Source organism: Drosophila hydei, unplaced genomic scaffold (genome assembly GCF_003285905.1).
Source record: "Drosophila hydei strain 15085-1641.00,03,60 unplaced genomic scaffold, DhydRS2 tig00000211-arrow-pilon, whole genome shotgun sequence".
Lineage (NCBI taxonomy): Eukaryota > Metazoa > Arthropoda > Insecta > Diptera > Drosophilidae > Drosophila > Drosophila hydei.
Window position 1 is genome coordinate 692,072 of NW_022045685.1, and position 27,421 is coordinate 719,492.

Here is a 27,421-nt window from a genome sequence, read left to right on the forward strand (position 1 = left end):
ACAATAAGAAAGCACTTGAATTTCTCTAATGACAAAGGCAACTTGGTGTTCGTCTTGTTTCTATTTTACATATCTCCTCTCTCTTTCTATCGTTCTCTGTTCTGGGCCGACAATAAGCTGCTTGCTGTGCACACGTGTTTGGCTGCTGTTACACTTAACCGCTGCAAAAAATTAAAAAATGCAAAAAACAACAAGAGTTAATATACAGTAATGATGTGTATGTGTGTGTTTGTGTGTATGTGTAGGTGCAAGAACACGCTGAATGCTTTTTACAACACTTAAGCATAAGGTACATAGAGATAAAGTGAGAGGGAGAATTCAAATGATCAGCGTTAAGAGAGAGAGAGAGAGAGAGATGTGCAAGGGTAATCGACTGGAAATCCCTGAAGCACCAATTGAAACAGTTACGGATGGCGACAGAGGAAAGCGCATTTCTCTTACTCTTTGTTGCTGTTGTTTGTTATTTTAGCTGTTGCTGCTGCTTCTGTTGCTGCTGTTGTTGTTGTTGTGGCTGATTGTTGATTCTTGTTATTGTTGTTGCTGGGGACGATGATGATGCTGCGGCTGTTGCTGCTGCTGCCGATCGGGGGTCACAGGGGGTGTTGCTGATCTTGGTTTTAGCTGTTGTGTGTTTTGAGTGCATATGAGTTTTGTTGTTGCTTGCTTTTGTTAGGGGTGCGTGCAACTGCATGCCGAAAATTCGCAGCACTTACTTTAAAAAGTCATTCATATTGATGTAATTTTTATAACTAAATAAAGAGAAATACATAAATGTATAAAATTGCATGTATAAAAAAGGAACAAACTAAAACTAAACAAAAAACAATTATATATGAAGCACAATCTGTAGAGCATAAGCACAATGCATTTGGTGGACATGCAGCGGGATGAGGTTGTGGTGTTGGTGTTGGTGGTGTTGGAGTAACAACGCAACGCAAAAGCAGAACAGAACAAAACAAAACATAAAGGAATAGACAATAACAGAGAGCAAGAGAACGGAAGTGTGTGTATGGCTGAAGCACGAGTTCCATGTGAAAGAGTTATGACCATGTACACATATATATGCGTGTGTATGTATGTATGTCTACGTGTGCATACCTTTTGGCCGATGTGGTTCGCGAATACGGATTCTGCAAGATCTTCGGGTGCGTCTCCATGACACGCAACAACAAATTATCCAAATAATCCTCCAGCTCCTTGACGCGCTGGCGTTGAAGCAACGCTTCATTCTCCATGCCATTGGCAATCAGCATCAGCTCCTGCAAGAGGAACAGAGAGAGAGAATTAGAAATAAAAGCAATGAAAAAGAGACGTAGCGACACTCACCTCCCGTGACTTTCCCTCATATTTTTTGGCCAACTGTGCAGAGATCTCGGAACGACGATCCGCATGCGAGCCCGACTTCTCGTGGCCAATAATAATGCGTTCCGTGGACTTGGGACTGGGCGAATTGCTATCCGTATCGTTTTGTTTATCTGCGGCATATACAAATAAAGCAAATTAACAACACAATTCAACAGTTATTCCAAAAATGGGGTGCAAGAGATGCAAACAGGAGTGTGAGCTTCATCGAACCATCATTACATGTTCTTTTGGTTCTTCTCATTAGAGTGCGATAGCAATCTATTACTGAGATCTCCAACTGGTTCGAGTTGGTGATGGGCATCTGCTGTCGCAGAGCGTGTAGTATAATAGTGAACTTGAAATCGAATTGGAACAGTTCATTTGGAACTGGATCCAGCTAACATATGTTGTGCTGGCAGCTCGGAGCAGAAGCAACAAAAATAAACCAAAAAAAAAAATACAAAAAAAAAATAGAAGTTATATATTAGAGACAATGCGCACAGCAGGAGAGTTTTCAAAAGCAGATAGTGTGAGAAATTAGATGAGGAATGCGTAGGTAAATATTGAAATTTCACTAGGATGACACAGAGATGACAGCAGATTTGGAAAATTGCTTGATTCGATTAGCTTGGTTCGATTGTTGGTTGGATTGAAGCGTTCCGACTCCACCAGCGTTTTACAACATTGCGCACACACATGCCGCACTCCCCTGCACCGCCGGACAGGCTATACGTTCAAGGTACAAGATCTGATTGAGGTGAGTAGTTGGTGGATTAGTTTGGTTTGGTTTGGTTTGGTACGGTTTGCTGGATAGGTTCAATGCTGCTCGTTTATTTCTGAGTTCTGTTTGCTTGTACTGTATTGGTGGTAACAGCTCTAATCGCTCTTTGTCATATTGTGGGTAGAACAGCTCACCTCGCTTATTGCCGTATTTAAATTTGCCCAGTCGCTTCTCCCAGCGCTCACCGCTGCCGCTGCCTCCGCCAATGCTGTTGAACTCCTTGGGCGATTGTTCAGGCGTTAGCAAGTTGTGCTCTATGCTTGGATCAACATCGGCCATGGCCACCGCAACGGGCGCCGCAATAGCAATGGGCGCGGCAATGGTAGCAACAACGGGTGCGGCAACAGCCGTGGTCTCCTCCTCCTCCTCCTTGCCAATTGCCTGCCTCTGCGCTAGTGGCTTTGATGGCTGCTCCTCCAGGGAGGTGGAGCGCTTGGCGAAGCTCAAGAGTCTTTGATCCTCCTCACGCCGTTTGGCATCACGGCGTCGCTGCTCCTCCTGCTGTAATTCCAGCTCTTGCTGCAAAGCCGCCTCCTCTTCACGCAACCGCTGCTCATTCAAACGCAACTCGGCCTCAAGGCGTTCGTCTTCTTCGACGCGTCGCTGGCGCGAGGCTTCCTCCTCGGCGGCAGCCTCTGCCCTTACCAGTGCCGCCGTTTCCGCTTTCAGTTGCTCGTTATTTGCTGCACGCGGTTGGGGCTTGGGTCGCTCACTTGGCAACGGCTGTGACTCCACCGGATTCGGCCTAGTCAAAGGTTCGTGCGACAGCTGCTCATCTGCAAAGATGGCTGTGCTGTTGCGCTGCTCGAACTTGGCGAAGCTGGCATTGAGTGAATCAAAGTTGCGTGGCTCCACGTCCGGTGAAAAGAGCGAGTTGCTGTTGCTGTTGCTCTTGCTGTTTCTCTCAGCTGATGGCCGCGACGGCGGCGCTGCCTTTGTTGGCTCCTCAACCACCGGCTCAACATCTTCTTCGGCGTCTGAAGAGCTCGATGAGCTGCTTGTCGAAGGAACCGGTGGTGGTTCCTCGCTAGTCGTCGGCAACGGAACGCGCGTCTCCCAACTGCGACGCTTCAAGGAATCACTGCTGCCAATCTCCAAATACTTTCCGCCACCATATAACTTTGATTCCCACTCATCCACCTGGTTAGGGGCCACCGACTGTGGTGGCACCGTCTCCAGTTGTATTTGACCATTGCCTTCGGGTTTCTGATCCTTTTCCCGCTCCGACTCCAGCTCTTGCTGTGTCTGCTGCGTGCGTGGCGGCTTTGAGGGAGGTGGCAGAGTGCGTGCACGAACGCTGAAATCGAGCTCAAGCTGTTCCATCTCCGCAACGATTGGATCCTCATCGACTGTCTCTTGCAATTTGGGCTTACCTCCATTGAGTTTCCCCTTGGCATAACTGCCTCCGTTGCTCAGCAGCGGCGATGGGTTGCGCGGAGCGAAATTGTTATTGCCATTAGATGAAGGCGGCTGCAGACCGGAGCGCTGGATGTTCAGCGAGCTGCCAGAGCTCTTGTGGGACAAATTATCGAACACAAACTCGTCCTCATCCTCGCTAATGACGCCAGGATCAGCTTCGCCGGCACGCTGGCCGCGCCTACGTCCGCTGCCACCGCCGACGCCGCCAAGACCTGAGGAGCTGTTGGGCGTACCAATGCTAGCAAAGGAGCCGCTGAATGAGCCACTGTCGTCACCATCCGGTTGCTTCTTCTTGCTGCGTATGTGCAGCTTGGAACTAAGAGACCCAGCTAGCTTCTTGATGCTCTTACGCTTCTCGCCTTGGCCAATGGAGAGCAGGCTACCGCCCACGGAACTGGCCAGCTGGCCAATGGAAGACTTGTGCTTGTCCTTCTTGCTCAGATCTGTCAGTGATCCGGATTTGACAACGAACGCAATGCGCACCTCGAGTTCTCCGCGCTCCTTATTCTTCTTCTCCTTGCCCGGCTTGCTCTCCAGCTTGAACCACTTGGCACGCGGCCTGTCGTAAACGTCCATGTCCTTCAGCGGCAGCGTCGCCTGGCCCAAGAACTCGTCGATGCCCAGATTGTTGCGATGCAGGCATGTCAGCGTTAACTCCGCCCGATTGCCCTGATCCGGAATTTTGCTAGAAACGAAAATTCGTATTAATACATATGCGAAAGTCTGCGATTGCACTCACAGTTCACACTCCTCATTCCAGTTGACACTCGCCTCGGCCTTGTCCTTGACCGATGTCTGGTACTTCTCCTTGCCCAGGGCAATTGTGACAAAGCAATTGTTGGTGCCATTCTTGCCTTTGGTCAAAAGACCTCGCGCACGCTGAACTGTAAATGGTAAATGAAAGCGATTTACAGATTAGACACAATGCCATGAGAATTGCAAAGAAAGGCGAAATCTAAATGAGCAGTTATGCAAAGAGAGTTACAGAAAGTGCAAATGAAGACAAGAAAGTTGATCTATATACAAAAAATCAACACAATTGTTATCTTATTATCGAGAGCTGTCCGCAATCTTAAATGAAAAGAAAATCATCTTACGAGCAACAAAATGCTGACAATTCGGAAATTCCGTGATGGAATTCTGAAACAAGTATTATTTATACTCGATTCAAGTATTTTTAAACAATTTATTGACTTGATGATCCGGTGAACGGTTTATAAGGTTCATTCCTATCAGCTGTATCCAGGCACTGCCGGGCAATGTCTTAATTTTGATTTGTCCGTCTCCATTTCCGGCAGCTGTGTCAACAGCGTCAACAACAACAGCAACGGTAAGGTTTCGAGAGCGTCGCCAAAAACCGAACAATCTAAAATTCGCATGGATGGATTGTGAGTCAGTTCTTGAGACGGACGGAGGGACGGATTGCGCTGCTTTTTGATAGCGACCTAAAAGTAAATTTTTAAGTCGCTTCGAGTTTCACTTGAGAGCGCCTCGTGACCTCGACGAATCCAAAACTAAAACCAAACTCATAGCCAGCATAGCTCGAGCATCCGGCTGATATGGAAACCGCAAAAAAAAAATACAAAAAACATTTGTTTTTGGCGTTTGTGGTGCGCAGAAAGTCGCAGCATTGTTTCAGATTCACGAACGACGACGACTCGAATCGGTTCCAGTCCAGTTACATATATGCATAGGCAATGAAAGAGACTCCATTTCACAGCTCTACTTAGACATAGGCACATAAATATTCAGATATCCATGAGTCGGGAATTCAACACAATCACAAAATAAAGGGAAACTCAAACCCTTTCGTTACTTAAACTGCATATTTTTGTATTAATTAGCAGCTTTATAGCTAAATATAGCACTAAATGTAAGAGTATGTCTTATAAGTCTACATATTGGACTATAAATTGCCATATAATGAGCTTTAGTTCATAATTTGAAGCGAGTTTCTTCTGATTTGATTCGCTTTGAGATTCAATGGGATTCCAGGATTGCGTTTTTATTTTACATCAAATTCAATTTCTTTTTTAACTAATCGATTTGCAATGACTTTTGCTTATTGATTATTACATCGCTATGCAAATATGCTTGGCACAAAAATGTTGTGCCGCAACGCAAATTGCGCAAATTTCAAACTCGTAACAGCAGCTAACTGCAAAAGCTATTGCTAGGCGTATAGTAAAAAGCGCTCAATAGAAAAGCAACGAAAACTTTTTGCTGTTTCTTTCTTTTTGTTGTGGTTGTTGTTGTTGTTTTCTTTTTTTCTCTTGCAAATTTGTTTGCCTTTTTATTTTTCGTCCATTACAAGTGAAAGAAGTGACGGTTGCAGAGTCGTTGCCTTTTAACCACTGTGGGCGTCTTGACGCCAAATAATTATTATTACATTAACATTTTTTCGCTTTGCGCGTTCTGTTTTAGACCCGCATTTATCACTTGTTGCGGTCGTGGCTTTTCTTAAGCCAATTGGTGGAGCTTTAGCGACGGACATCATCAGTTTCTTAGTCTACCCGTATATGTACATATATATACACACATACAAACATAGCATATGTAAATACATATCTGCAAAAAAATGAGGCTAGAGGCAGCCGAGAATGGCACACAGTGAAGAGCAAGAAGACGAATTGATGATCGCACGGAATGTATCAAATAAATATCGATAAGCCAGTTCCAAGTGGCGCTCAGTGCAATTTCGACCAGCTAGAGATGGGCGCGCATCACATTTTTACACAAATTTTCTGCACTAATGTCATTTGCAAAACAGAGCTAGTTCCATCGTCTAGCATACATATTGGTAAACTAAGAATTAAAATTCAATCAATATACTATCTTGTGTTGTTACTTATGAATGCAATTGGACGACTTGATGGGGTCACTGTATTAAAAGTATTTAATCATCTGTGCCTCGAATTTTTTTTTTCTCTTTGGGTGGTGGGGGACACTATGCAAATGGCAGCGACCAAAATAGAAATGGCAAAAGGTAAAATGGTAAATGCCAAATGGCAAAATTGGCCAAACAATGACAAAAACAAAACGAATAGAGTAAAGCGTGGAGAGCGCAAAGAGTGACAAAATTACTGAGAGCGCGCTGCTAGCAGTAAGGGAAACCGTTAAGTCGCCCCGTTTTTTTTTCGCTCGCTTCGCACGGCACTCAAATTGCGGCTTTCGTTAGCTCTGGCCTGGCTCTGGCATTCGGCATAATTTTCGCTTTCTGAGTCACGCTTTACAACCGAATGGCCTGTTCGTTCGTTCAATCTTCGATCTTTTATAGCCCGCCATTACAAACGTGCATGTGTGTGTGTGCCAAATCAACACCCAGAGCATTCTGTGCACTTAATGATATTCGATTTGTTAATGGAGATGATTGAGGGGGGAAACCGAGGTCAGCAGTAGTGAGAGCCATAAGCGGCGCTACAAAAGCGTTCAACACGTAATTGAGTGCTTGTTGAGAGCAAACAGAAGCCCAAGCAAGCCACACGCTAGCGTCATCAATGAATTGTAGGCAAATAGACAAACAAACACACCCACACAATACAAAGCCTGTGTGAGTCAGAGAAACAGAGAGAGAGAGTGAGAGAGATGATGAAAGCAGGTGGATAGATAGATAGTCGGTTCCCATTGTCATACAAGTCAACATACTCGATGTTAAAATAGTGAATGCTTACACACGCACACACACATACACATTCATATATATACGTGCAAACACAAACACGTACGCCCACTTACATATGTATTATATGTAGTAGTTAAAAAAGTGCTTAAAATGAAATTTCGTATGCAAAACAACATTAAATTGTAGCTGCAAAAGCTGTAATTATTTTTCGAAATAATATAAGCTGTGCGAAAAATCTATGTAATGTGAGTTCATAGTGAAAAGAAGCGAAAATCCCAACGTCAGGCGATTATATGTACAGATTAACTAACAATAATACATTGCATTGATTTTGTTTTATATAAGGACATTTAAAAATTACGTTATCTTAATTCGGCTAACATTCTCTTTTGAGCTTTACATTAGGTGATTAAATGAACAGCCAGCTTGAAATTGAAATTGAATTTGTCATCTCTAGAAAAGACATAATATCTCGCTTTGTCTAGTTTAATTACTGTTAAAACCGAAACAAAACAAAAAAAACTATTTGGTCACAATAAATTCTTGTATTATTCACATGTCTGGAATTTGCTAGTGTTATCTGCAAAGCCAACTAACAAAATTCTTCTATCATATATAATAATCGATAACAATGACTTGATGTATTTAGAGCTCTAACAAAAGTCACCACACACTAGTCCAATTTGATATGAGTTGGAAATAAGAAACTCGTAAATATATATATGTATATAACTACAAATATATAAATATATATATATATATATATATATACGTTTACCTATATATCACAAACATATGCATGTATTTATGTATCTGTGTTTGTTTATTGTCAATTATTTTAATGCTTCGCATGACCCGCAAACTCAAACTCACACAAAGGTAAATTCACACGTACATATCTGCACACACACATACACACATACACATGCAAACATATCTACTGCACCTTTTCAATAGTGAGAGAACGAGAATAACAAAAGCAACAAGTTAACAACTGAAAAAACTCAACTAGAAGATATCCTATAGTTTTTTATCGTTGCTACTAGATGAAGTAAAAACTAATTTTAAAATTAGACAAAAATCATTAAAAAAATAAAACAAACAAAAATATTTTTAGGAGTGCTTTTTTATTGACATACATATATATTATAATTTATTTAATAACTGTAACTTGTATGCTCGCATGTAGCATCCCAACTATTGATTCTATACAACTTTTGTTGCCTTTTTGGCCAATTCTCTACTTACAGGGTATAATAGAAACAACAACAGCAGCTCCAGCAGCAACAATGCAACTGTCAATTGTCGCTTTTGTGTTGGTTTTGCTCTTTTAACATATTGTTGGCCTTTGCTTCTCTCGAGGAGGTCAACATTTGAGGTTAATTCATTTCAATGAAATCATTGCCAAGCGTTGGGCTATAAATCCCGTCTGACCGCCCGCCCTCTCGCCAACGACTCCGCACTCCGTACCAGGAAATTCGTTTTGAAATATTTTTGGGGTTTCGAAAGAGACATTTCTAATAGATTTAATTGGGCTTCAGTTAGGTGCGATAACACTGCACAGCGATGATGTCAGTGCGCTTATCGTCATTATCATCATTATCTTAATTATCTCGAGTAGTCTTTAACTTAAATTCGAATTTGACAAAGAAGAGACAAAGGTGAGAACTTTGCAATCGGATGGAAACGATGGCGAAATACTCGTTCAAGAATCAAACTTGAGAGAGAGCGGGAGAGAGGGAAACAGAGACAGAGAAGGTTTAAGTATAAGAGAAGAAACCATATATCAAGAGCTCAGCCCTGATCAAACTTTATATCTTGTTAACGTAGGCCACGCCCCCTCCAGCAGGTGGAGTGTGTTTTGAGATTTTTAGAAAGCGTTAAAAGTGATTCACCTGCGATATTTATTCAGCGAATTGCCATATATGTGTGATCGTAATACCTGATCAGGATTGTGAACATAAACAAATATGCCCGTTCTCGCTTGGCGAGCGGGCATAGCAAAACTTAACTTGCGACAGTTAACAGTGGCAGCCAACCGTTAAGAGCCAAGCGACCTTATTATTGCCACAGACATCGGCATTGGGGAGCTGAGACTTTTTCCCCCACATGCAGCAACAGCTTCGCTGCTGTCGCCTTACTGCTCCCACTCCGCGACAACAACTGATCCAGCAACTGTTGGCAGTAAAAGTCGCATTACAAATGTACAAAATTCCCAACACGCACTTTGAGAGTTCGCTGTTCCACTTTCGACTGCGTGTCGCGGCATGAGAAGGGCGAAGGCAGCGAGCGAGAGAGACAGAGAGAGAGGGGCGTGGCAGCGGCCAAGACACAGAACAGAGAATATAGTGGATGATGATGATGACGATAACGATGATGATTAGGTTTTAGCTGCCGCTGCCACTGCCGACTGCTGCTGACTACCGCTGCTCCCGAGGCCAATGCTCCTCTGCGCATGTTAATGAGCCCATGGACAGAGTCGCCCCGTCGTTGAACTGAACAGCAGCAGCAGCAGCAGCTGCACATCAGATACAAATGGAAATGTTTTCAGATACACGAACTGCCAGCCAGATACAATTTAAAATGGTTTTCTAATTCGCTTCGGTTTTATTTCAGTTTCCGTTGGCGCTGGCATTGGCGCAGCGTGTTATATATATATATATATATATATATATATATATTGTCACAATGCTTTCAAATCAGTTTAACTGGCCATCAAACCCATGGCTCCTCTGACGGATTACCCTTCAATTCAATTCAACTTGTGCAATAGATACAAATATCTTAACCAAAAGCCAATACTTATGTCGGCCATGAACACAATGCAATTTCAGTTTGCCATAGATCGAATACATATATATATATATATGTTTTACAAATATGTTGTGAAGTAGTTAATGGTTATTTTAATTTTATCAGGAAATGGAATAGAGTTAGCAATTGAGACAGCTCTCGTCGCGAGTGCCCGACTAGGAGTTACCCTGAGTCCTGCACAGAACTGTTATCATTCAATGCTTCCTACATAATAAACTACACACACACACACATATACATGCAAGCACACTCACACACACACGCCTGCATTCAGGCAGCGCCTCAGTGCTGAATAACTTTTGTTCCAAGTGCACTTTCTTAATACAAAGTTTTAAATATTCAAAATCTATTCTTAGGGCGCTATACATTACTCTCTATTTATGTCTCTCTTTTATGCGGTATTCAAGCCAGGGTATCAAGACAACTGCTTTAAATGCATATACTAGTCTGGGATTAGTCCAGATCCTCTCGTTGTTTAGGGGTTTACAAAACTCACGCTAGTTGTAATCAAATATTAATCTTTAAACTCTATATCTTGTTTGATTATAAACAAGATTTTTTTTAGGAAGAAAAATACAATACGAGCGTTTCTTTTTGTTGATATATATATATATATATATATATATATATATATATATATATATATATATATATATATATATATATATATATATATGATGGATGGTTAGCTGATATATAATACTCTAATTCAGTTTATATCAAACAGTCGGCATTGATGTAATTTCTGTCATTCCTTCTAACCGAATGGAGCACCGTTAGTTGAACAGCATTTGTTAATAAACAACAGCAGCAGCAGCAGTAGCAGCAGCAGCAATTAGCCGCAATATCATAAACAACAGCTGCAACAACAACAACAGCAACAACAATAGCTGAGATCGTGCGAAAATGCTGATTTATGGCTCCACAACATGAAGAAGAGAAAAACTAAACAAAAACCTCTTGAAACTACTTGAGAGCACTTCATGAATCGCCTCGAAAGTAACCCCCCAATGGCCTTTCATTTCATAAATATTTCTTCGTTTTTTGAGTGCATTGCATTTTGCTGTTGCAGTTGCAGTTGCAGTTGCATTTGCTGCATTTGTTGCATGCATTGGCGGCTGCTCATCAAAAGTTTTTAAATAACTCGAGTACACACAACTTCAGTATACCCTGACTAACTAGATAGAGCTTGCGATGTGCATACAGTTGAAATATTATCTTATTAGATCAGTTGCAAAGTGTAGATAAAAGCTATCAGATACTTAATATGTCTGAAAACTTATGTTTTTAAAACACAGTATAGCAATCTGTTTCGTAAAGCTTTCTGAAGAATAACTTTATTAAAGTTTCCAGTTTTCAGCTACCTAAACGAGAGCTTTCCTAACACATTGATCTATTCAGTTGCCAGTCTAAGACGTTTCGAGTTTAGCATAACAGTTTGCAGTTTACAGGGTATGTGCTAGTTGATTCTGTTTTTTACAGCACATTTAAACATTTTCTTTAGGCCTGTGAAAGCGAAGGCAATTAAATGCAGATATTTTCACCTCTTGCACACACTTGCATATAGTTCAAATAAATCTATGGTTCAATTAGTTTATGTCACAAGAATAATAGTAGGAATAGTAGTAGTAATAGTAGGAGTAGCATTTATAGTAGTAGTCATAGTAGTGGGAAGAGTAATAAGAGAAGAAATAGTAATAGTAGTATAGTAGTAGAAAGAGTAGTAGGAAAAGTAATAAAAGAAATAAATATAATATTAGGATTAGTAAGAATAGTAGTAGTAATAGTATTGCCAACAGTAGCAGTAATAGTAGTGAGAATAGTAGGAGTAATAGCAATAGTAGTAGGCGTAGTAGTAAGAATAGTAGTAGAAAAAGTAGTACCAACAGTAGTACTAATAGTAGTAGGAATAGCAATAGTAATACTAGCAGTAGCAGTAATAGTAGTAGGCATAGTAGTTACTACCAACAGTAATACTAATAGTAGTAGTAAGAATAGTAGTAGGAATATCAACAGTCGTACTAGCAGTAGCAGTAATAGTAGTAGGCGTATTAGTAAGAATAGTAGTAGAAATAGTAGTACCAACAGTAGTACTAATAGTAGTAGTAAGAATAGTAGTAGGAATATCAACAGTCGTACTAGCAGTAGCAGTAATAGTAGTAGGCGTATTAGTAAGAATAGTAGTAGTAATAGTAGTACCAAGGGCAGTACTAACAGTAGCAGTAATTGTAGTACTAACAGTAACAGTAATAGTAGCAGTTGATGCAGCAGCATAAATTTAGCAGTTGGCAAACTGGAAATCAATTGATGCGACAGGAGGTGGAGCCAAGATCTGATTTCAGACCTGTTTCATTCACTGCATTTCTGTTATTCGCCGAGAATAGCCGCTAACTGGGTCGGGGCAATGAAACGTAACTGTTTCGCATAAATGCATCCAGCGGGCACAGCGGGCACATTCGAACCATTACATACAGCCATTCCGATTCCAATAAGAAGAATCGCATCTTTACTATTTGTGTTTTATAATAAGTAATTGCAGACGAGTCAAATCCAGTCTCGAGATTCGGTTCGTGCATCTAGTTTTCCTCTGCATGTTCAGGTTAACGATCGAACTTTCTTAGGCATGAATGGTTAATCAATTGAAGACTTCATAATTGAAGACTTCATATACACTACATCTTGTATCTGCGATCAATATGAAGTCTTGTAGCTTGAATGAGCAAAAAGTCCCCTGAGCTCGCTCTATAAAAATATGGATTCGGCCGATCTCAAATCAGGAATATTGAACTCAAGAGCATTCAGTCGTCGTTGCTTGCACTTGCCTTCAGGTATGTATGTTTAGTTTTTGCTTTTGTTTTTGTTTTTGGAATTGGAATTCGAATTGGAATCGGAATCGGCAATGTGCGTGTGTTTCTGTTTCTGTTTCTGTTGGTTGCTTAGTGGAATTTTTGTTTGTTTGTCTGGTTGATTGGTTAGTTTGATGGTCTTGTGGCCTGCTTTAAACGGCAACATATTGCGCAACTCTGTTGCTATTTCTTATCGACGTTTCTTTCTTTTGTAACTTCGCGGACGGCCGACCCAGCCAGCCGCTGGTAGGGCTACCAAGAATTTATGGCTAAAAATAACGCACACAATTAGGCAGCAGCAAAGTTTTGTGAAAAACAGCAGCCAACTTCTAAAAACAGGCATTACAAAGTACAAACCATGCACTGAGATATGCCTCAGAATGGGGTAGGTTAACGGTGGGTGAGTGAGGAATTCTAATATGGAGGAGTGCCACGTCTTTATAATGGGTGTGTTCGTATTACTTAACCCAAGAGCCCCATTAAAACGGCAAGCCATTAACTAAATTAACTTAACTAAATAATAATAAAACGCAAAAAACAAGTTTGTGGTGTTTCAGAAATTCCACCCACAAGTGTGAAAAATAGATGGAAGCTAAAAAAGCAATTATATTCTTATGAACATATGTGCGGCATATATATGTTTATATATATACAATATATACATATATATATATATATATATATATATATATATATATATATATATATATATATATAGATTGATTATTAAATCATTAGCAAATACCAATTTGTTCAGGGTATTTGTGGGTTAAACTTTGGAATAAATCGTTTTCCAAGTTCATAGCTAAAACAGCTGTCTCTCCGACTGACTGACGGTTTGGGCTCATCTCAGACGCAAATATTGATACTAGGCTTTGGCAAACAATACAGAAACAGATATTCGCATTGTTTCTTTTTGTTATATATATATACCAACGACTGCCAGAAGCGTGGAATGGATTGGACAAGTGTCGTTGGCTTGCACCTGTTAGGGGTAGCGGGAGGTATTGTACGTTTATCAATCTAGAAAGCAAACAATGCCAAAACACAGACAGACGAGAGCAGTAGACCAACAAGCTGGCAACGGATTTGTTTATTAATTGACGTCAACGTCTTTTTATAACCATTCAACAACTTTGTCGTAGAGCTCGCTCCGTACAAATTTCTAACTGGCATTCTGAACCAAGCTATACCTACATATGTCTGTCTGTATATAAATCAAACCAGTTGCTCACAGAAAATCGAACTGAACCGTAGCAAATTTCGTTTCAATAATTCCTTTAAGGTAAACAAATATATATTATATTTTATTTAGTTAAGTAAGTCGTTCGAATACAGTTCACGAAGCAGCTGCGAAGAGCGTAAACCAGCTCCAAAGAACCGCAGCCCTGATTTAAACACTTTATGTCGTCTCTTCTATCATGCAACGTGTCATTATTTGTTTGCCAATATCTCAGTGTGTCGTACTTATGGCAGCTGCACTAAAATTAGTGATAAAACAGTAATACAAATATTTATCTTCATATTGATGGCATACTAGAACCTATGATTCACCCACTCTTAATTATATTTTCATTTCATGTTACTTGAGGTATCGAAAAGCATAGCAGTTTCGGCTACTTAGCGAACGGTGATTTCCTCTATGCAAATGCACAAATACAAGCATAAAGCCATATATATATATGTGTGTGTCAAGCCTCTGGAGAGCCGCAACAGCTAAGCTGAGCAGTTCGTCAAGTTCAAGGTAGAGAAGCAGACGCAAAAGGACAAACATAAGCAAAAACAAAAACAAATTACGAGCAGCCTGATTGGTGATGACAGTTCTCTTAAGAGCTGTTTAGCTATGTGTGTGTGAGTGAGTGTGAGAGAGTATTTACAAAGAGCCTTATCAGTGTGTGTATGTATACGTGTATAATTATACGTGTGTGCTCATTATCTGCTTTATTTGCAGTCGTGAGCTTTTCAACATTTCGTGAGTCATTTACCTATTCATCTGTGCATATGTATGTGTGTATGCATATAGTCAGTCGCATATGCAAATGGACACACTCACATATGCATTAATGCAATTGCACATGTTTACTGTAATTGCAATTGGATTTAATAATTATGAACAATATTAGCAAAAATAATCTAAAAGATAGCGAGCGAGAGATAGAGAGGGACAATTTTTTTCTTGACGTAGATTTTGCAATTTTGTCACGATTGCGATATTTTGCGCTGATTTTTCATTGACATTCAGCCATGAAGAAAGCAAAACAAAAACGTAAACATGTCCAATACGATGGGCAAAACAAAAAAAGCCCACCAAAAATGCATATTATGTACACAGTTATACACATACAAATATGCGCACGTATGTGAAGGAATGCGACAAAGAAGAAAAGGCGGAATCAAAATAAATCAAATATGCGCGCCATGCGCCATTAGCGAATCAATCAACGAAAACAAGAGAATATTGGAGAAAAAGCGAAATAGGGGGAGCGAATGTGTGTGTGTGTTTGTGCAGTTAGAATTGCGAGTTAAAATTGGTGTTGGCTTTTAGACACGCGCGATGAGTAAGCCACTTAAAAAATAAAGAAACAAAAATATAAATAACAAAAATGATCGCATTGAGGCAATGAAAATGGCAAATGGCAAGTAAATACATAATCTTATCAACGTAATTTACTGATACTGCAATTGAGTCGAGATAAAGTATGGGCTAACAAAAAGAGAAAACCGGGAAAACTGGCAGCAGTCGCGGCAGCAGCAGCAGCAACGGGCAGAGCGGGGGTCATGCGTTCAAAACGTCGAAAACAGAAAAGTGAAATTTTAAACAAGATGTTGAATAGGTTACAATGGTTTTCACCACAAAAAAAATAAACACACACACACATGCAGAGAATCTCCACCATATATACCATGTTTGTATGTAAAACACACAAATATAAATATGTATTTGTGTAAGTGTACGTTAATATTGTTATTCTTCTGAAGCCCCAATCGTAAGCCGTCGACAAAAATAAGCACAATGCGTAATTTGACCAATTAATAGTATTTAACAGCAGTTCAATTGGCTTTGCGCTTAAATTTTATGATTTTGTACACACACATACGTAAGCAGGCTAACTCAGCGGGACACACATACACACATACAGTTACAATAACTAAACCAGTTTGACGTTAAATGCGATATTTTAGGAGCGTCTAAGTGGCCCCTCTCAAATGTTATTTATGCAACGGCATTTATGAGTATAACCAGCTGACAGGAGAGATAGAGATGGTGAGTGAGTAACACCTGCACTTACCAGTTACACTGCAATGTGTTGGACTCCACATAACGTTAGCACCCTTTTACAATTTGGCAAAGTAGCAGCGCACTTGATATTTGAAGTTATATAGAAAAATATTATTGTGGAGCTGTGTGAAGGGCAGGGGCGCTGTTTGTTTTTTTTATTATTCAATGCACTAGCGCGCATTAATGTTTCAATTAACGCAGCAACAAAGTATTCACATACACATACACTTGTTATAACGCGTCGCGTACTGTAAATATATTCTTTTGAATAGTAACAAAAAAAAAAAGAAAAGGCTTACAGGCCACACGCGCCTTCCCTGCAGCTCTGTTGTTTGGGATGTCTAAAATGAAACTGACAATCGATGCCCACACTATCGATATGATCGTCGCCATACAATGTTTGCACTTGTACTAAAAAATACCACAAACGCATGGTCCCCTCGACTTTCGGTATTGTAGTCAACATTGCAAACTGATATTATCGAAATATTCGATCATTTTCGTTGCAACAGTCGTGTTCGAAACCATAGGCAGAATTAAATGCTGTGCATGGTTTTTTAAAAAGCGGCGTCAGTTGTGCCTCTTGTTTGCATATTGTATGTAGTTAAATTTGTTTTGTTTTGAATTGGATAGTTAATTTGTTTAAAAATGGAGCCTATGACACTTGGTAGTCCCGTCAGCAGTCCTGGCAGCAATCAAAGCCAATATTTGCCGCCTTTTCTCATGGGCGACTCGCAGGCAATGACGCCCCATAACAACACGCTCTCACCAAAGCTAGGACGCTACAATGTGAGCTTCGGTAAGCATCCGAAAAGGCTCTGTTCGGCATATATGGTAGTAATAACATATTTATACCTTTCATTTGCAGCTACGTCTCCAAGCAATAACACTCCTCAGGAAACGGGCTACAATAATCCACAACAGCTAAATCGTTCAGCAATGGGAACGCGTACGCTATTTGCTGGCACCACTAGCGCTGGTGGTGGTAGTGGTAGTACTGTTGGCAATGGTAGTGGATCAAATACCAGTCATCAAGCTGGTCCACCAACTCAGGGTCTATTTGATTCGCTGCGCAGTGAACAGCTGTGCGGCACCCCACAGCGCACACATTTGGGCATGCTGCAAACGTCCCATTTAAACAATTCGAACTTTAGCTTAAATCAAAGCTGCCATCCGCCAACGACGCAGCTAAATGATTCGTATGTTCCAAATGCGCCCAATGCCGCCAACGCCTCAATGCGCGCGCTTTGCTCGCCGCTGGGCGCTAACGTGTCGCCGTTAACCATGTCGCACACACCTCAGGGACGTAACGGTGATTTTTGGGTAACAATCTTTGGGTTTTCCCCTGGAGCCAGTTCCATGATACTACAGCACTTCACCATGTGTGGCACAATTGTGGATGTGGTGCATGCTCCACAAAATGGCAACTGGATGCATGTGCGCTTCGCATCGCGCATCGAAAGCGATAAGGCATTAAACTACAATCTGAAGGTTATTGCCAGCAATGTTATGGTGGGCGTCACACGTTGCACTGACGAAAGCATCATCGACAAGGAGAACGCGAAAATAGTCGAGCCAGATGCTGATGTATTCAGACCGAAGGTGCGATCACTAACCCAGCAATCCTACAATATCGCCCAGCATGACACTCACGTATCGCCCAACCGCAGTGTGCCTCAGAAAAGCAGCGGCTTGATGAACAAGGCCATGGATCTCATCTTCGGCTGGTGATCGATCAATCCTGCAGCATTAGGTTATTTAATAATAAAATGAAAAGCGATCAATAATTGTTGTTCGAAACCAAATTCAGCTTCAGATATTTTCAATCTTGCAACATAAAATCCTAATGCATACATTTATAAAATATATATATATATAGAAATAGATATAGAAATGGTATTACTTTGCCTTGGTTGCACATACTTCATTCACTCTAACGCTGCCACGCCCGCCCACTCTTATACACTTGTTATTGTTTATCCGTTAGCCCCGTTTATCTCGTTTGGGTCTCTTATTTATGCTCAACCTGCGCAGTCTCCAGATCCTTCATCTTCGGATAGTTAATCGAACGGCCGTCTAGCTTGGATTGTGCCCACAGTATTAGCTTCAGGAGAAACATCATTTTTGGTGTCGAATCCTCGCTGTGCTCGCAGCGCAGTATTGCCGAATTAAGCTCACTGGCAATCTTCTGTCTGTACGATTGCTCCAATAGATCGGCAAAGGGGCTCTCTTGCGGTTTTTCGAATGCCAGCAGTGCCAGAGTGCGTTCCAGCTCGAAACGGATCTCTTCACCCGACTCGGATAGCTTGGACTGAGCAAAAACCAAGGCCTCCTCTACCTTGCCCGCTCTAATTAACTCAATTAACTGCAGTTGCTGCAAGTGGAAAAACAAATAGATTTCACTACCCAGCAAGTCCGGATGCAACTGGTTAACTAGATGAGTGGCCTCTTCAATTCGGCCTGCCTGTACAGCCTCCCGTATCAATATGCGATCATCCAAGCTGCTTAGCTCAACACTAGGCTCCAGCTCAGCTTCATGCTGAAACTTTTCGGCTGCCTCCTTGAACCCCTCTGTAATTAGTCAGATTTGATATACATACATAATTGATACGAAAAATGGCAAATGATTGTTTTTCTCTTTTGTTTTCGTTTTTGGTTTGTTTTGCAGTTTGTTTACCTGTCACCAAGTAGTTCATAATTAGACGATTCATGTCCGCCTGCTTGAATGGGAACTGCTCCAGCCGTTGCAGCCATTCCTCTTTAGTGATGGCCTCGCTTTTTTCATTATAGCTCATTTTCTTGTTTTTCCGTATTTTGCCAATTTTGAGGCCGTTATTTATAACCGTTGGGAGTGCTTAATGAGTTGTTTTATGACCGTCTCTATTATTTCTCCCACCGTAGATACAATTACGGTATTGATTTACGTTTGCACGACGCAAAATACTTCTTGTGCAGTTTGTTTTCGGACAAAGCCAATTCTGCTGCTGCCGTCACATTAACGTCAGTGATGTGCATTTCGGTTGCGATATACTCATCTAACGTTCACAAAAAACGATATATTAAATGGCTATCGATAGTTAAGTAAATAATTCAAAATACAAAACTTAATTCAATAAATGAAATTGTTATGACTTAAATTCACTACTTCATCGATATTTATAGATACAAATTTAAAACAAAAATTGGAGTTCTTAGGAAATTGTTGTCTGCCAAACAACTTGCCTTTTATATCGTCAGAGCAAAACTTAGAGTAGATTAGAAAGTGTTGAATTTTCGCTCCGCTGATCAATTATTTATTACTTTCAGGCATCTAATATTAGAATATATTATATAACGGATCTATGATAAGTAAGTTAAATCTCCTCTAACAAGTTCACCTCTAATTGGAGCTCAGTTCTTCCGGTTGCCACGACGCCGCATGGAAGCGGTGCACTTGGGACAATACCACTTGCCTTTGGGCGGCTGTGTGATGCCGACGCATGGATAATGGAACCATTCGTAGGGGCAAGCATCATTATCGCAAGCAACCATGTCACCGTAAGAGACCTGATTACAGGTGCAGTAGCGCGGCTCGTTGGGATCATAGGACCATTCGCCTTCATTGGTTTGCTCGACTACCAAACCGGCCTCGCTAATGGTCAGATTAGCGCCCGGAGCCAGCGCAGCGCTGGGTAGCCCAATGGCCGTTGCCGTTACGTTGTTAACAGTAGGCAGAGTAACAGGAGCTGCAGTGGCTACTACAGCAGCTGTTGTGTGGTTAGTTGCCAATTGATTCGTTGGTGGATTGATGGCAAGTGTGCCCTGGCTAAGACTGGCATGCTGTATGGGAGTGGCGGAAGCAGTTGAAAGCATGTCTACCGAGTCAACACTTATCGATGATGATGACGATGCAATCGAATTGCCCGATGATGAGCCATCCCAAAATTTGTAGGGCAGCCCACCTGGTACTGAAATGCTAGTATTCAATTTTCTGAAAGACACAACAAACAATTAGTAAATTGCTCCGAGGAAAGCGTCGAGTTTAACTTACTTCTTATGCTTCTTTTCATGATGATGCTGATGTTGATGCTGATGCTGATGGTGTTGGTGTTGGTGTTGATGTTGGTGTTGATGTTGTTGATGTTGATGATGTTGTTGCTGCTGTTGCTGATGTTGTTGCTGCTGCTGTTGTTGTTGTTGCTGTTGTTGCTGCTGCGGCTGATGCGGTTGTTGTTGTTGTTGATGTTGTTGGTGGTGTTGATGCTGATGATGCTGCTGCTGCTGCTGCTGTGGTGGTGGTTGTTGCTGTTGTTGCTGTTGTTGTTGTGGTTGTGGTTGTTGGGGTGGATGATGCTGCACGCTAGTAGCCAACGTTCCAGTCGCTGGTTGGATGCTGCTATTATGTGCCGCTGCTGCTGACCAGAACTCTGTACTGCCAGCCACGCCTGCACCATGAATGGCCTCATAGCTAGCCTTCAAGCTGGCAGTGCGTCTTCCTTGTGGCATTTGTTGAGTGGCAACAATCGCCTGGCTTGCGGCAGCCGCAATGGCACTGGAGGCAGCGCCACCACCACCAAACTGATGTAGATTATAGCTAACCGTGGTGTTACCATGGCTGGCAGCAATGCTTGCGCCAGTGCCAGTGCCTGTCACTGGGCCAACGTTTACGGAATTGTTTGCAGCAGCTGCTGCTGCTGCCGCTGCTGCCGCCGCTACAGCTGCATTATTGCTGTTAGTGCTGAGCACGCTATGAGCGGTGAGATTCGTAGGCAGCTGACGCACAATGTTAGCGGCCACAGCGCTAGCGACAGCTGTGTTGTTGACGCTGGCACTGCTCGGAGCCACAGGCAGAGTGGCATGTGTGGTGAGTGTATTTACATGGTTGCCACTAACGGGATTAACGATGCTACTGCCACTATTGCTGCCAGGGGCCACAGGCAGCGATTGATTGAGATTAGCGCGCTTCTCCTGCACGGGCACTGTGCAAATCGTTTCACGACGCTTCTCCAACTTGCGATGCCGCTGATGACCACCAGTTGCCGTACTGTTGCCGGACAGACTATTGAGCGCGGAGCTGTTGACAACCAGGTTACCACTGGTGCTGCCCGTGCTGGTGATAATACCAGCGGCACTGTTGATGTTGCCAGATATTAAATTGCTGTTGACAGCGCTGCTTGTGTTATAATAACGATTTTCCTTTTGATTAATACTCAGCAGCAGGGCCGTGGCAGCTGTTGAATTGTTGCCGTCCAATTCAAGCGAACGCTTTTCCAATATTTCAGTAATGCCATTGTTGTCTGCCTCTAGCTCGCACTTGAACTTGAACAGCTCGCTGTCCAGTCTACGCAGATACCGCTCGACGAGCTCATGTATTTGGGTGGCAATGGCGACTTTTTCATCGGCATCCTCCATAACTTTGAAATAATTGCCGCGCAGGCTGCGAAATTCAGTGAAAATGTAATCATGCTGCACCTCACCGCGTTTGCACTGTTGAAAGAACAGACGTGACTTCTTATCCAGCGAGTCCATGTCGTCTGTGTATGTGCAAAACAATGAACATTAGTATTCGAATACTGAATGTTATTTATGTTTTTTTTTAGTTTTGGCTTTACTCACTCTGTACAGCAAGATCTAATTCACGCATCTCTGTGAAACGGTCTCGTAGCTCCTGCGGCAGATGCTCAATCACTGCAACATAAATTTATTAGCACATTGTGGCAATTGCCTTGCATTCGCAATGCTGTACTACTTACTTTCTAAATAGTCCTCCAAATACAACATATTGTATTTGTAAATAGTTTAATTTCCTATGTTAAACCTCTGAATTGTTGACAAATGAAGAAAAATTATACTTATTTTGCCAGTGTTGTAAAACTATAGTGAGTTTCTAGTATTTTCGACAAATACTTATACAAAGAATATACCATGACAAAAGTATCGATAAGGGTCATGTATCGATATATTTAAGACCTACCGCCTGTTGCAAGTTGCGACTTGTTTTTGCCGAATTGTATCCTCAATGGTGAAATCATAGAGCACCATGGACATCTCGAGTACTATTAAATTTCGTGATATTTGCACGATGATGAAGAGAGTTAAAGAAGCCAAAAATACGCAACGAAAGGAGCTCATTTTGAAGCGATATTACACCTCCTTCTGCAAGCATCGAGAGTCTTTCCGTCAAGGCGCCAATCTAACGGTAAATCAAGCAGAGGACGGATCCAGTAGCTTTTTCCCAGTGCTACGCCTTCTATTACCTGGCGCAGATACTTCACGGGATAACTATGGCTTGCAGATAACTGCACTAGGGCGACTGTATTCCCGCGTATTACAGGTATCCAAAGATTGTGAGTAATCCGGAAGCTTACACCATTTCATCCAAATAATTGTTTTCTTTGTCAGCTAATGAATATATACGCCTGCAGAATCGTACCGCCTCCTCATTTCGTGACTATGGAGATGTGGTGTTCTCTGTGCTGCAACCTCGGTGCCACAACGAGCCGAGTAATCTGACGCTTAAGCAAATCCACGATATGCTGGACATTATTGCCAGCGAAGATACAACAGGTATTTTATTTTTTTCTGGATTCGTCTGCAAATTTTCGCTTCAATTACTTCCTGCACTTCTCTGTAGTAAAAGAACGGGAACTGACACGCTTTACGGAACTGGCTTCGGCCGAAGAGCAAAAATGGCTGATACGCATCCTGCTTAAGGCAATGGGCTTGGGCATTGGCGAGCAAAAAATTTTCGGCTTGCTTCATCCCTTGGCAAAGGATATGTATCAGCGTTGTTCAGATTTGAAGCGCATTTGTATACTGTTGGCAGATAACAAGCTAGGACAGGAAGCGCCGTCTGGAAGCACTGGCATTGGCAGAGGCACCAGCAGCAGCACCAGCGCAGTTATCAATTTGAACACAATCATCGAACCCTTTCAGCTTATACGGCCTATGTTGTGCGAAAGATTTCCAGGCAAGATCGAAAGTCTTATGGAGTCGGATGTGCTTTATTTAGAAAGGAAAATGGATGGCGAACGCTTTCAACTTCACTACGCTCGCGGCATGTTTAAGTACATATCCCGCAACGGTGTCGATTATACAAAAAGCTTTGGCGGTAGCTATGAAATCGGCACTTTGACGCCACATCTACGCACGCTGCTGCCTCTGGGCATGGAGTCGATTATACTAGATGGCGAAATGATGATATGGGATACACAGCAGATGCGGTATCGCGAGAAGGGCGAAAACACAGATGTGAAACATCTGAAACCAGAGCGCAGCTGGAGACCCTGTTTTGTGGTCTACGACCTGCTCTATCTCAACGGGGAGAGTCTACTGGATATGACATATGTACAGCGAACTTACAAGCTGCAGGAGCTGCTCACCGAGCAGCAGGGAATTCTGCAGATAATGAAGGCACAGAAAATAAGCTCACTTGATCATTTCAACACGCTGTTCCAGCAGATGCTTGATTCTAATGCTGAGGGTATTGTGCTAAAGAAGCAAAACTCAGTTTATAAGCCGGGAGTGCGTGTAGGCGGTGGTTGGTACAAGGACAAGGCGGATGTGAGTTGCATCTCAAAGAGATTCTTACAAACTAACAAAATCTTTTTGTAATCCATATCTGATTTATTCGATTGCTGTAGTATATAGAGGGTCTCATCACTGAGTTCGACGTGCTGATCATTGGCGGCTTTTATAATCGTAAACGCACTTTTATCGAAACATTTTTGTTGGGCGTGCTGAAACCGGGTGGCGGCACCGAACGAGATGAGGTATTTAGTATTGGATGTGTGGCCAATAATACGCGACAACGTGGCGTCCTCCATAATGAATTGAAGCCACATTGGCGTAATGCGAGCACGGAGCCACCGCCACTGTGGTATCACTACAGGCCCAACGAAAAGGAGGGCGCTCCCGACGTATGGATTCAGCCCGAAAAATCTATAATATTACAAGTAAAGGCAGCCGACTTATCACCCAATGGTGCCTACTCCACACCCAAGTCGCTACACTTTCCGCGCATTCAGTTGATGCGCGCTGACAAGGTGTGGCACGAGTGCATGACGCTTGAGGAATATACACAACTGTGTCAGGTAAGAATTCAAATATCAGAAATTTAATTTATACTTATCAACGTGATCTTTAAAGGGTCGCGGTGGCATCAAGAAATTGAACAAGCGGCAGGCAAGCCTCAGTGACTTCACGACGGAACGCAAACGACAAAAGATGACGCCTGCCGAACGCAATCGCCTCGGATTAGCTGCCTATGAGAAACGCTACGATGTACAGCCCTTGGAAAGCAACTCACAGCTGTTCGAGGGCTTCACTTTTTGCATATTGAGTGGTTCACGCGGGCATAGCAAGCAGCAGCTTCAGGCGCTGGCCGCTCAGAATGGAGGCACCATTGTCCAGAATCCGTTGCCTAACGATCCAAAGTGTATCTGCATAGCCGGTGATCCCGTTTACTTGGTGAAACGTCTGACGCAACAGCAGCCACGCACAAATGACATTTTACGCTTGGATTGGTTGCTGCGTGTGGCTAACAAGCAGCAGATCGACTTGCGGCCCAGAGATGTGCTGTCCGCTACCGAAGCGCTGCAGTTGCAGTTTGCGAAAAGCTTTGATAAGTTCGGTGATAGTTTTACGGACTTGTTTGGCAGCGTCGATGAGCTGCAGGAAGTGCTGCAAGACATCAGCGAAACAGAACTTGACTCTTTGGATGTGAATAAGCATGAGTTGGAAAAACTGGAGCAACAGCTGCTTGGTAGTGCCAACCCCAACATCTTCTCCAAGCACTATGCCTGCATGTATAATCGCGATGCGGACGAGCTGGCCAGGCTACTCTTTATTCAGCGTGGCGGGCAGTTGGTCAGCGAAACGCAGCATCAGAATCCGACTCTTGTGCTTGTCTGCCCTAGTCGGTTAAACCGGCAAGACTTTGAGCACTGGTATCAGAAACATTTCACTGGACAGCCCGTACAGGCTGTCAGCACGGATTGGATACGGCAATCGCATCGAGCCCGCTGCGCTCTCCCCACAACAGAGTACATATTGAAATTTTAGTTCGTTGGCAAGGAATTTGTCTGGCACATAGTAGGCCATTTATACGTAGAGCTAGCGTTGTTCATGTTTAGCTGCCATTCACTATAAATATTTTACCGATTCTACTACAAAAAAGAATAATAATTATTTGTAAGTTTTTTAACATTTGATAATGTCAGTGCCACCAAACACAATACGTGTAAGTATCAATTGTATGTGCTTAATGATTGTTTATGTGGACAATGGTTCGCCTTAGCCATCGATGCCTGAGGAGTTGTTACGCTCTGTGCAACAAAACTGGATTTGGTCAGGTCTGATCATGAAGGAGAATCGAGTGCAAAATGGCTCAGATTTGGAAGCGGGCTTCGCAAATATGGAGCAAAGCGCTCACCGATATCAACGCGGACGCAAACCGAAATTGGCGCCCAAACCCACTACACCAAAGAAGCGTATAGGCTTACGCATCTAAATATGAGGCTGGGCCCCTTGAATTCTTTTTTGTTTTCCTAAATCCCCTTCGAGTAACTACCAATCCTACAACATGCATTATTATTATTATTATTTTTCTTCATTATTTGTGCTTTTACTTTCAGTTCACACCACATCAAATAGACACGTTCACAGTTAGTGGAATGGAAGGAGATAGCAAATTGTGTGTGTGCGCAAAAAGGTAGCAAGCAAGTTCCTTATGTAAATTTTTGTATTCCCTTTTTAACAATGAAGAAATATGCAGAGCATTTCTGGACCAATAGCAAAAAAAAAAAAACAATTCCATTTTATTTCACATTTCAACATATATTCATTGGGAACGATTTGAATTTAATGACATTGATTTTGATAACAATTATGTGAAATTGAATTTCTACTTTCGTCTACTGGCATCAAATATACATCAGCCTTGTCGATGTAAATGTACACACATACATATAATATATATCACCTATATATATGAGGCGATATATGGCTGGCAGAGGAATGATGTATCAACCTTAATCTCTTTTTAAATATGATTGTAGATGTGTAATTATGAGGAATATATGCAATCTCTGGGATTGTCTTTAATACATTTGCGCAACACCTAAAAACATTGGTCTATGAATTATCTGGTTTTGTTGCTTGAAATATCATTTATCTAGCTATGGACTTTATTTTAAATTATAATTTATATATATATATATATAAATATCAATCAATTTTTGCAGCGTGTTTTTGTTTTTTATTTATTTATATTCATTTTCAATTGATGCACGGCGAAATTCGTCAAATTCTATGCGTTTATTTTTATATATAATAAATATTTATGTATAAATAATGTACAACAAATTGTAGGTACAGGTGTACAAATGCATATTCAAGAGGGGCCTTATACACTGAACCCATTCAAAATTCAGATTATAATTGTTTTGTTATATATATGTATATATATATATATTTATATATTTATATATTTTTCTTTGTGGCCGTTCGTGGTAATCAATGAAATTGTATATTCTGTGGCTCTGTTTTTACGCGTCTGGTAATACTAAGCCATGCGCATTTAAAAAAAAACACTAGCACATAGTTATATTTATATTTCTGGCAAACAGCATACATACATACATTAAATATGTATGCATATGTATATATATATATTTTAGATAACTCTGACTGGTGGCCTTTGAACTACGATTACATTTAAGAACTACTAAAAATCAATAAAAATAACATTTTAAAATTAGAAAAAAAAAACATTAATTATTTGTGTGCTGTTACCTCGTCATTTCGATATAATTGAAATATTTAAAACATCGAACAGTATGAAAATAAAATGTTCTGCTCCTCGTTTGCTGCATTGTTTTAAATAAAAAAGTCTTTTGGAATTTTCGCATATTCATATTCGTAGGCTATAAATATTTTTACATGTAATTTACGTTTCGATTTTGCAAACCCCTTAACAAAACAAAACAACAAAAAAAAAGAGTATACAATAATAGAAATACATATTAAGCATATGTATATACATATATTTTTATAAATAAACATATATATATATATATATATATAGTTCAATATTTGCAAAAACAAAAAAATAATAGTTCGTATATCAAATCAGACTTCAAACTTTCAGAAAGTTTCGGGACATCAACGCAACAAAATAATAATACGCAAATTACAAAAAAATTGCAAAATCAATTGATTAATTGAAAACTGTAGTTAATTGTTCATTTCTCTCAATTTATATATTTTTGAAAATTTTCTTTGCTTTTCTTCTGTTTTTTTCTTGTGCGTTGTCTATGCATTATTATTTAGTTGAG

At 41.3% G+C, this 27,421-nt stretch overlaps 5 protein-coding genes across 7 annotated transcripts; 2 read left to right on the forward strand and 3 right to left on the reverse strand.

Moving 5' to 3' along the window:
- Positions 1-103: 103 nt before the first annotated feature.
- Positions 104-16,469, reverse strand: LOC111603119 (rab11 family-interacting protein 1). 3 transcript variants are annotated; one of them, XM_023320591.2, is made up of 7 exons: positions 16,117-16,469; positions 4,284-4,428; positions 2,260-4,229; positions 1,327-1,475; positions 1,099-1,259; positions 714-749; positions 518-621 (listed from the first exon to the last, which is right to left on the reverse strand). In XM_023320591.2, the coding sequence occupies exons 1-7, from the start codon at positions 16,145-16,147 to the stop codon at positions 618-620; spliced, it is 2,496 nt and encodes an 831-aa protein (XP_023176359.2). In that variant the 5' UTR covers positions 16,148-16,469; the 3' UTR covers positions 518-617. The 3 variants fall into 3 exon arrangements, with proteins under 3 accessions (XP_023176360.2, XP_023176359.2, XP_023176361.1); XM_023320592.2 differs by lacking the exons at positions 518-621; positions 714-749 and adding an exon at positions 104-161; XM_023320593.2 differs by having other exon boundaries at positions 518-749; positions 3,499-4,229.
- A 285-nt stretch (positions 16,470-16,754) lies between these two features.
- LOC111603117 (nucleoporin Nup35) lies at positions 16,755-17,911 on the forward strand. The gene is made up of 2 exons (XM_023320588.1): positions 16,755-16,905; positions 16,975-17,911. Exons 1-2 carry the CDS (start codon positions 16,755-16,757, stop codon positions 17,835-17,837), a joined length of 1,014 nt encoding a protein of 337 aa, XP_023176356.1. The 3' UTR covers positions 17,838-17,911.
- A 73-nt stretch (positions 17,912-17,984) lies between these two features.
- Positions 17,985-19,107, reverse strand: LOC111603118 (glucose-induced degradation protein 8-B homolog). Its single transcript, XM_023320590.1, has 2 exons — positions 18,784-19,107; positions 17,985-18,677 (listed from the first exon to the last, which is right to left on the reverse strand). Exons 1-2 carry the CDS (start codon positions 18,899-18,901, stop codon positions 18,118-18,120), a joined length of 678 nt encoding a protein of 225 aa, XP_023176358.1. The 5' UTR covers positions 18,902-19,107; the 3' UTR covers positions 17,985-18,117.
- Positions 19,108-19,383: 276 nt separating this feature from the next.
- On the reverse strand, positions 19,384-21,946 carry LOC111603213 (inhibitor of growth protein 3). The gene is made up of 5 exons (XM_030223458.1): positions 21,839-21,946; positions 21,702-21,773; positions 20,364-21,619; positions 20,137-20,174; positions 19,384-20,076 (listed from the first exon to the last, which is right to left on the reverse strand). The coding sequence occupies exons 1-5, from the start codon at positions 21,864-21,866 to the stop codon at positions 19,497-19,499; spliced, it is 1,974 nt and encodes a 657-aa protein (XP_030079318.1). The 5' UTR covers positions 21,867-21,946; the 3' UTR covers positions 19,384-19,496.
- Positions 21,947-22,037: 91 nt separating this feature from the next.
- LOC111603134 (DNA ligase 4) lies at positions 22,038-25,495 on the forward strand. Its single transcript, XM_023320609.2, has 6 exons — positions 22,038-22,432; positions 22,488-22,652; positions 22,720-23,648; positions 23,729-24,178; positions 24,234-25,326; positions 25,384-25,495. Exons 1-5 carry the CDS (start codon positions 22,126-22,128, stop codon positions 25,146-25,148), a joined length of 2,766 nt encoding a protein of 921 aa, XP_023176377.2. The 5' UTR covers positions 22,038-22,125; the 3' UTR covers positions 25,149-25,326; positions 25,384-25,495.
- Positions 25,496-27,421: the final 1,926 nt, after the last annotated feature.